At 26.9% G+C, this 11,021-nt stretch overlaps 1 protein-coding gene across 1 annotated transcript; it reads left to right on the top strand.

The window, feature by feature from the left end:
- The first annotated feature begins 3,644 nt into the window (after window positions 1-3,644).
- On the top strand, window positions 3,645-7,792 carry LOC100242778 (auxin efflux carrier component 5). The gene is made up of 5 exons (XM_002272270.4): window positions 3,645-4,597; window positions 4,751-4,836; window positions 5,622-5,779; window positions 7,297-7,373; window positions 7,467-7,792. The coding sequence occupies exons 1-5, from the start codon at window positions 3,906-3,908 to the stop codon at window positions 7,537-7,539; spliced, it is 1,086 nt and encodes a 361-aa protein (XP_002272306.1). The 5' UTR covers window positions 3,645-3,905; the 3' UTR covers window positions 7,540-7,792.
- Window positions 7,793-11,021: the final 3,229 nt, after the last annotated feature.

The following is an 11,021-nucleotide window of genomic DNA, read 5'->3' as shown; positions in this document are numbered from 1 at the left end:
TAAATGGTAATTAAATTCTAACATTTAACTAATGTCACAAGTTTAAAGTATAAACTCAAAAATTCCAAGGACAAATTTTTATAATAATCATCACTCATCGCCTCAATTGAGAGTATCTAAAAACTTGACCATAAAAGGAAATGAGATCAAAACCCAATAAAAAATATTAATACAATTTAATGGATCATATATTTTCAATTATAAGATAGACCATGTACAATTTTTTTTCATACAAACTTTAAGTTCAAACATCTTAAATTATTCAAAACTTTTAAACAAACATTTTCATATTTATGTCAATAATAATTTTATATCAAATCCAATTTAAATGCATTCAAAACTTTTTTTTTTTTTTAGTCTGATTATCAAATAACAAATAATATTCAATTAGGTGGAATTTTACATATGGGTGACTAATTTCAAATTTATTCATTTTAAAGTAGATAAGATCAAATACTATTAGTACTAGTAACCTATAACAAAACCATTAAATATTGAGGTTCAAAGTAATTAAATTTCCTATCAAGATATGTAAAGGTTCAACAATTATATCACATTAACTAAGATTAAAAAGTTAATAATTATAACCCATTAATTTTAGTAAAAAAAGTCAACAATTTTAACCCGATGACTATTACAAAAAATATCAACAATTATAACTTGTTGAATATGGTTAAAAAAGTCAACAATTATAACTCATTAACTAAGAAAAAAAGGTCGATAATTGTATCTCCTTAACTAAAGTGAAACAAATCAAGTCAAACACTTTATTTCATTTGTTGAAGCTTACCAAAACATAATATTTCCCTATTTTTTGTTATAACTAAAAAAATGTTTTAACTATTTTTCATAAAATAAAATAAAATAAAATTGTCAGAAGCATAAAGAGAAACAATGACAATATTTTACATAATTGAAAATAACGTATAAAAAGGAAATACTTTCTTTTATAAAATTTATATTATTTTCTCAAAAAAAAAACGCTCAGAATCATAATGAATTTAAACTTAAAGAATCTAATTCTCACTTAACATAACATAACATAAAAAAACAATAACTATTATTAGTAACTATTTATCTAAAATTATTAATTGATAATCTTAAATAATATTTTATATTAACATTAATATTCTTAATTACCAACATTAATTTAAAACTCTTGCTTTTAATCCAATTCCAACAATCTGTCATTTTTTGTTTTTCCTTAAACTAAAACTTTCTAAAATCCTCTTAATATTTGAACTAAACTATTTTTTTATTATTAAAATTTCATTTTTCTCCTCATTTAAACTTAAACCAACCATTGATGAAAATATCGACAGATATTTTGGAAAAAAAAATTTGGGTATTGAGAAAAACTCTAAAAATGATATAATAAACAATATTTGACATTTTAAAATTATTGTATAAAAAAAGATAATATATGTATATGATATAATTAATCATATTTGATAATAATATTGTATACGTCCATAAAAAAAATGAATTTTATAAATTTATTAAATTACATCAAATATTATTTGACAATAATATTATGATATTTGATTATAATATATCTCACTTTAAAATTATAATTCATTTAATTTCAATAGTATTAAATGATATAAAATAAATTATGATATATGTATAATTTTTTTAATATTTATATTTTTATATTTAATTAATATATAAATGATATAAAAAACTGTGAAGAAAATTATAATGATAGATTTTATATTTTTAGTAACTAATTAAATGAAATTTTAAAATAAAATAATTAAAATTAATTTATTTATGAAAATATTTTTTATAGTTTTACCATGTGTTTGTCTAGTGCATATTATTTATCAAATAAGTCGTTAGTTTAACGTTCACCCAAGGTAAACTCTATACTTGTTTTTGGGTTTGGGCGGATTTGAGCCTCAACACTAGGGATGACAATGGGACGGGATTCAATTTTAATAAATGGGTTTGAGAATTTTTTTTAAAACCCAGGGGTTCGGGGCGGGTTACCCTAAACCCACCCCGATTATATATAAAATTAATTTAATTTAAATTTTAAAAATAATTTAATTTAATTTTTATTTTACTATTTTTAATTTATAGATAATAATAAAATATTTTTAATAAAATAAGTTATAAAAATATAATAATTTAATTACTTATAAAATATATTTATTTTAATGTAATTAAAAAGTTTTAAAGTAATTTTTTTAAAATAAATAAATAAAATTAAAAAAAAAAAAGTTAAACAGGACGGGACGGGACGGGCATGAGAATTTATCATACCCGCTCCATTCCATTTAATTTTTTAAATGGGACGGGGATGATAATTATTTTGAATAAATGGAGTAGGGTTAGAATAGTGACGACCCGTCGAACCCGCCTTGTTGCCATCTCTACCCAGCACCCGCTAATTGCGTTGACTGGACCGAAAAATCAAAGGCCAAAATTTTTTCATCCATAAAACCAACAACCATCCTATGCAAGTGGGAATCCCATTCAAACACTAGGCATTGTAGCAATCCAAATCTAAGATTCATAATTTCTTTTCTCATATTTATTTATTTATATTGTTTACATCTATTTATTTGAATATTTAGAATTTTCCTATCTTCATCAATAATCAATCTATATTCACATATTTCTATTTTTTTTTATATAAAAACAAATAAATCAAACCCTAATTTATATTTAGATTTTTCCAACAGAATATTTAAATTATTAAAAACTCTTTAACAAACTAAAATACTAATTTAAAGTTAATATTTTATTTAACAAAACTGATTCCAAACCCTAAGCTCCCAAAACTTCAACCCTACGTTCTCTAATTTATTTGATCTTTATCTAAAAAGATTTCTATATAATGAATTCATTAATCTAATATTTTAATGTTGAACGTTTCCACCATCTTTTAATTAATTAATTTATTTTTAAAATTATGATTTTACCCCTATACTTTAATTTGGGCGGTCGCAAGAGTTCTTAAAAAATACCATGTGTAATTAACTTCAATTTATACTCTTTAATTTTTGTGTTTTTTCAAGCTGCTTTTGGCGGAGATGAAGAATTGCCACGTGTCCACTCTTACCTAAATGCCCATGCAAGCAATTTAACATGTGAAAAATCTTGGGCCTTTTACATACCTATGTTTTAAAAACCGAACCGGCCAATCGGACCGTTGATCGACGGCCTTTTTGATTCGATTCACCCATTTGACCCTCCTATCTAGCCTAGGCGGTTCAATTGGTGAACCGGCCGGTTCTTCAAGAACTGAATCCACCTTTTTCTTATTTATTTTTTGGGCAAAATGGGCCAAAATTCCTTCAAAACTTATAGGAAAAAAAAAATCTACTTTTTTTTTTTTTCCTTAAAAAAAATACTGTGTAGTTAATGGGTAAGAATCTTTGTTGTCCTAACGCAAAGGCAATAGAATAGGTCCAATTCAAAATACTTGTGGCTCAATTTCAAAATTTGAAAATATATATGAAGAGGTCAAATATGATTCTTTTTTAAAAAAAAAAATATGAATTTTACAAATTTTCCACTTGTCAAGTAATAGTTGTTTTAAAAAAAATAAAAATAAAATAATATTTTATCAGTGTAGTTTATGCTATTTAAAGCGATGCAGTAGGGCAAATTCTTAGGTTTGCTTCTTATGACAGATACACCCTCTCTCTACAGTAGCAAATCCTTACCAATTTCCCTCTGTTCTTTATGAGAAAAACCTCAAGAACTACGCTTTTATCCCTGCATGCCCATGCATCAATCCCCTGACCCTAACCCTAACCCTTGTTCATGAGTTGATTAGCTACAAGTTTTCCAATTTTTTAGACTGCAGATTGAAACCCTAGACATTAGAAGAGGCTAGAAGATCAAGATCTTTGCAAGGGTTGTTGTTGACATTACATGGACTAGAAAGAAAGATGATTGAATGGGGAGATGTTTACAAGGTGGTGGAAGCCATGGCACCACTCTACGTTGCACTGCTGCTGGGCTACGCCTCCGTGAGGTGGTGGCACATGTTCAGCTCCGATCAATGCGCCGCCATCAACCGCTTCATCTGCTACTTCATTTTCCCATTCTACAGCTTTGATTTCACCTCCCATATCGACCCTTTCTCCATGAATTACAAGTACATGGGGGCCGATATCATGAGCAAGTTCATCTGTGTTGCTGCGCTTGGCCTCTGGTGCAAGTGCAGTAGCAGAACCGGCAGCTATGGCTGGTTCGTCACCTGCTTCAGTCTCTGCACAATGACTAATTCTCTCTTTATCGGGGTGCCCATTTTAGAGGCCATGTATGGCCGGACGGGGGTCAATCTCGTCCTCCAGGCTTCCGTCGTCCAAGTCATTATCTATAGCACCGTCTTCTTGATTCTCTTGGAGTTCTGGAAATCTTTCGTTTCTTTAAACAAAACAATTCCTGAGGACTCTAATATTGCACCGGTGGGGGCTGCAGAGGAAGATTTGGAAGGGCATAGGACGACGGAGGTGTCGGAAAGCTCGGGGCCGTCGTCTTTCTGGCCACTGATGAGGAACGCGTTGCTGAAACTCGTGAAGAACCCAAACATTTATGCCTGTGTTCTTGGCCTCATTTGGGCTTTTCTATCAAAGCGGTAATACCACTACATGTTCATCTCTACAAATTTTGCAGGGGTTTTTTTAGAATTACCTCAAAATCATTCTCGATATCGACTCATTTTCAATTTATGTTGAAGGATGCATCCATGGTGAATGAGATTAGGGTTTTTGGTTGTGAATGTTTGTAGGTGGCATATTGGAATGCCAAAAATTGTGGAGGGATCCGTACAAATCATGTCAAGAGCTGGGACATCCACTGCCATGTTTAGTCTTGGTGAGATCAATATTAATGTTCCTTAATTTCCACTTCTTATTCTTAATATATTCATCCACTCTAGAACAAGATTAAATTCTTATTTGAAGTATCAAATGTTTGGGAATAATTATTATACAGCCGTTTTTCAATGTTTAATGTCTTTGTAAATAGCTCTTTGCTGAAGTATTAATCCAATTATCATTTTAAGTGGTATTCTTTCAAAAATGGTTTTTAAGGGTCTGTTTGACTAAAACGGTTTTCTATTTGTCGTAACAGAAGACCAGGAAAACATGTTTAGCAACCTATTTTTTGTTCTTAAAAACAAAAAATGTAGTGTTTTTGGATGATATCTTTTAGTTATTTTTTATTATAAAACATCCAAAAACAATTTTTTAAAACTATTCTTAAAAATTAGTTTTTTAAACTATTTTCAAAAATTATTTTTTAAAACTATTTTCAAAAGTAGTTATCAAACATATCCTAAAATTTTATCTAATATTTTATTTTTTTAGAGAAATAAAAAACCCTTTTAAGCATTTAAAAGTGCTTCTAACTCTCGTATGTCTTTCAAACAAGTTTTCAATTTATTAAAGCCTAGGGCTCTGACTTGATCTTCTTTGTTCTCTTTCTATTAACATAATTTGTATTATGAATTATCTTAAAAAGCCACTTACTAATTCATATTTATACGTCTAACAAAGAAGATGATCTAAAATTCCATGTAGACATGATGGTAATGAATGGAAGCATCTTTAATCTTCTTTCTTAGGCTTAGTTTGATTAGGGTTTTGAAATATATGCAGGGTTCTTCATGGCAATGCAAGGAAAGGTGATGGCATGTGGAGCGACTCTGACTGCGTTTGGGATGATTATAAGGTTCATTGCTACACCGGTGACCATGGGGGTGGTCGCCTTGGCAATTGGCTTGCGTGGCAATGTTTTGCGCATCGCCATAATCCAGGTATTTAAAGCATTGATCAAAGCTTAATGCATATGTTTTTCTTTCATAAACACCATGTCTATCGGTGCATTATTGAAAGTAGGTTTCCTTTTTCATTTTTGGAGTGCTTAGTGCCTTGGCATTTTGTAGAATGATGAAAAGAAATTCTACTAATGTTGTTAGTGTTTTAGCTTAAGTCGATTTGACATGTGTTATGGGCTCATTATCTAATTGTTTAAGCTTTTAAGTCAAATAGAAGGTTATTATCTAATAGTTTAAGCTTTTAAGTCAAATAGAAGGTTAATGTGGTATTGGTTATGATTATTTGAGTCCCTAATTAGTAGGTAAACTTGATATCGACTTGTCTTAATTTTAGAGATGACGTGTTTGTACTTCACTAACAACTAACAAATTAAAGTTTTTGAATTAATCTATAATTTCATATTATATTCGAATCTTATTTCTTAGGAATTTATAATGTTATAATCTTTAGGTAAGCCTTGATTATTTGAGAGATAATATTATATATATACCTGTTATCTATTTGTCTAAATTTTAGAGAGTACGTGTATGTCTTTTACTATCAACTAATAAGTTAAAGCTTTTGAATTTATCTATAATTTCATGTGATATTAGAATCTTATTCTTGGAAATTTATTTTCGTATAACCTTTACAAATACCTTATTTTTAAAATCTTTTATGCATAGATTCTAGAGAAACAAACAATTGTAGTCAAAGAAATTTTGACCTTTCTCTTACCTTGTAAAGGTAAAAATAAATCACGCAAGTTTTTATTTTGGCTTCATTTTAATAACCTTCCAAATTTTTTATTTTTAAAATAAAGAATTCTATATAAAATGTCGGATACAAAAGGTATTCACTTGCCTTAACTTTTAGAAAATTTCAAAATTTTAATATATCAATTTTTAAAAATCATTTATTTTTAATGTAAACCTCTAAAAAATTTTATATAATTCAAACATAATTTTTTTACTATTTTTCTATTTTTAAAAATAGCAAAGAAAAAAGTGTGTCCAAACAAACACTTGTTTATTTTCATTAAATTAAATTATAAAAATTATCTATGTATTTAACTTATGTTTTAATTTAACCTTTAAACCTTTTCCCCTTTTTTTTTTCTTAATTGTTAGTGTCTTATGGCTAAATGATAAATAACTAAAATGATGAAAGAAATAAAACTCATAACAAACACAAACATTATATAAATAAGTTTTGTTTAATATTGTAATGTTCATGTACATAAATCATGGGTTTTTTCATCTATTTCCTGTACAAATAATATATGAAATTAATTGATATTTGGATATAGTTTAGGGTTGAAATTATTTATAAAAAAAAAAAAAAAAGCTTTAAAAGACTAAATTGGAAGGGTAAAAGCACAAAGGTGATTCCATAATTCACCCTTTTTATTCTCTCTCTCTCTATATATATATATATATATACATTTCAAGAAATAATATAAATTTGTTATTGATATTGAGATGTTTTTGCTCTTCTATCCCCTTTTGGTTTTTAGGCTGCATTGCCACAATCACTTGCTTCATTCGTCTTCGTCAAGGAATATGGCTTGCATACAGAAGTGATTAGCACTGCGTAAGTTAATTATTTTTATTAACCAACAAAACATAATATTAATGCAAAAATATTAAAAATCTTATAATTAATTAATTTCTTTTTGTTTTGCAGGGTGATCCTTGGAATTATAATTTGTCTTCCCTTGTTGGTTGCATATTACGCGATTTTGGTATACATAAGATGATCTCTTTGATTAAATACTTTAAAGAAAAGGCCATAATTGTTCTCATCAACTCCAATAAGGGCCATTCATCCATCGTGGTTGATTAATTAAGATTAGATTATAAACCAAGCTTACCATCATGTGAATTAGATTAAGTAAATGCATCTTAAATTAAGGAAACATAATGTTTGTTTCTTAGATTTTTTATCAAAACTTGAGATATTCTTATTGCTTTGTGCAATAAGAAACAATGAACACAACTTTAGTCTTATAAAAGTTCAAATTTCTTCTTTACTTGGCACAAATTATATATACTTAGACATAGATGTTTTCATTTTCTACAACTTTATTCTTAAACTTTATAACTTCATAAAAATATTTTATATTATTATATTATTTTTTGTTGAATGCTTCAGATTTTTGTTTTTCCTTTTTATTTATTTATTTTTTTAGATTAGAATTTTGGATATATTTGCTTGCTTATGTGTGTATGAACTTATATCAAATGTTTGCATATTAAATTTGCAATATCTAATAAAATTTCATATACAACTTAGGCTACCTTCATTTTACATTAAGGGCCTCTTAGGTAACTGTTTTTGAAAATAATTCTAAAAAATAATTTTTAAGAACAGTTTTTGAAAAATGTTCTCTGATTTTTGTAAAATAAAAGTTTATTTGAAAACCTAAAATATTTTTAACTTGTTTTTAATATTTTAAATATGTTTTAAAAATAATTTTTATATCTAGTGTTTTATTTTTAATTATTCTATATTTGTATAATTATTTCTTAAAATAATTCTCAAAAAACAAGTGAAAACAACATAAAATAATTAAAAGATGTTATCTGAAAACAATTTTTTTTTTAATAATAGAAAATAGAAAATATTTTTTTGTTATCAAGCGTGTCTTCTTTATTTTTTGTTTTGGAGAACAAAAAATTATTCTAAAAAACAATTCTCAAATAGGTCTTAATTCTCTCTTAATCATATTTTCCAATAATTATTTTTTTCTTCACATATTAATTATTATTATTTTATGCTTAGATGAAACATATGCATCCTCAATATTGTTCCACATGCTTTGATAATTTTATTATTGAAGAATAATTTTGAAAATGCTCATTCCTAAACATTAATATATAAAATAGAGGAACCAAGTTAATTAAACACATGATTATATAAAAAAGATAAATCAAATTTCTAACAAGAGCGGGGTTTTGATTTTATTTCTATAAAAATAAAGTTTTTATTCTTGTTCTTATTTCTAATAAATAATCTAAATGTTATAGCTTATGGAAAATGAAATTAATTTTTCGTTCGTATTTCTTATTCTGAAGTTTCAAACATACCGAGATAAACAAAAATTGAACATATTATTAAGGCTTTTTTATTTTTTCTTTTTTAATAATTTTCTCTTCTTATGGGCTCATTCCCTATTACTTTACTTTTAATCTCTTTGGATCAAGGTTAACTTGGTTGATCTTATTGCATTAGGATGGGAAAGTTATATTTTAAAATGAAAAATCAAAAGGATAAAGATTTAAAAAAAAAAAACATGGAAGGAAAGTATTGAAATTACAAGTTGTCTTAGGCGTCCAATTTGAAATTTTTGGAAGAAAGTAGAAGGAAAAGAATGAAAAGAGACAATGAAAAATAGGTTTAAATATAATAAAAGGAAGACAAATGAAAATTAGGGTTAAATATAATAAATTTTTATCCCATGCCTCTTGAAATTTGTTTCTCATTTTTCTTTTTGACATTTTTTTTAGGTTATATTTGGTTCCAAAAAATAAAAATAAAAATTATAGGAAAATAAAAGGTAAAGGAAAATAATAAATGGATTTAAAGTAAATAAATTATCTTTATATGATATTTCAAATTTATTTTGTTTTATTTTATTTTATGTAAACATGTATCATTTAAAAATATATAAAATTTTAACTAATTTTAATTATATTTTATTTTAATGTAAAGTTAAAATCATTCACATAGAACCAAACATAACCTTAATTTATCATTTACCTCTAAAGATTCCAAAGTTTTACAAGATAGAAACTCTGTAGAATTCATCTACCCTCCCAAAGTTTCCAACCATTGGATTTAGGGCAAGAATTGGTATGTAATTGGCAATTTGGCATTCAACAATCAAGAAGGATGGCCTTAGAAAAAGTTTTTGCTCTATTCTCATTTTAATTATAAGCCATCAATTATGCGAATGACCTTTTGGGGACTTTATATTATTTTATTTCATCCTTCAAAAAGAATTTCAATCGATGTAACCCTTTAGGATCCTTATGATCTGCATCTGTCCCTTTTGGATAATTTTTTCTAAAATAAAAATTATATTTTTTAAAAAACAAGATTTCAAAAGTAAGCATTGGAAGACAATAAAGCTTGATCCCTGTGGGCCCATTCAAAAGATTTATTAAGATGAACACTAAAATATACCAATATAGTATAAATTATTAAAACAGAAATGCTGTTCAAGACTTCAAAACTTGTGATGTTTTTTCTAATTTGATTAGGAAAAAAAATTGATCTCTAAATGCACCAAATCTCTTAAAAGCATCTCCACCCATAAAAACAGCCCACATCCTAAGCACCTATTTGGGAAAGTTTTCAAAAATAATTCTTTAAAACGATTTCTAAAATTAGTTTACTTAAATCTTTCTTTCATGTTTTCCATCTAAACAAACAAATAAACAACAACCTTTAACCCATCTAACAATATTCATCATCCTTAACATCTAAAGCACAAAAACACATATCCGGTGTGAAGCAGAAAAACACACATCAAGTGTTCACAGAAAACATGTTTTAGTTGTTTTTACTTATATTTTAACAGTTATTTTAAAAAATAATTATAAATAAATATATATATATATATATTTTAACAGCTGCAATGATATCAGTAGCTAAACACAAAGCTACACCAAAATTTAATGAATTGCAACCCCTATAAAACATTCCACCGACCATGTGAGCTGTATGTTTGGTTCTCAAAAAATGATAAAGAAAGAAAATAAATGTTAAAGAAAAATAATTTTCTCATATTTGGTTATTTTATAAAAAATTTCAAAACACATCAAATATAATTAAAACCAGTTAAAAACTTATAAAATTTTAAATTGTTTTATCTTTATATCAATGAATTAAAACAATTAAAATAAGCTTAAAATGATAAATAAAAATAATTTATTAATTCTAAATCTTTTTTTTATTTTCCTTCTTTTTTTTTTTTTCCCCTCAAATTCTCCAAGAACCAAACATGGCATAAGTCTCTCCCCAGAACATCGCCCTGTGTGACCTACGACCAGGACTGCCAACCCAACAAAGTTCACGAGTCTTAATGCAAAGTACCTCACCGAAGACCTACAAAATTTGAAGCCTGCCTTCCGGAAAAATGCGGGATAGCTTAGCCACAACCACACCCCAAAGGACCAAACAACTTCCTAGTTATCACAATCTGTATTTCTCCTATGTTCCCTGCATCCCACTAAT

This window comes from Vitis vinifera, chromosome 4 (genome assembly GCF_030704535.1).
Source record: "Vitis vinifera cultivar Pinot Noir 40024 chromosome 4, ASM3070453v1".
NCBI lineage: Eukaryota > Viridiplantae > Streptophyta > Magnoliopsida > Vitales > Vitaceae > Vitis > Vitis vinifera.
The sequence above is the reverse complement of the archived record's forward strand: the minus strand, read 5'-3'. Positions and strand labels throughout refer to the sequence as shown.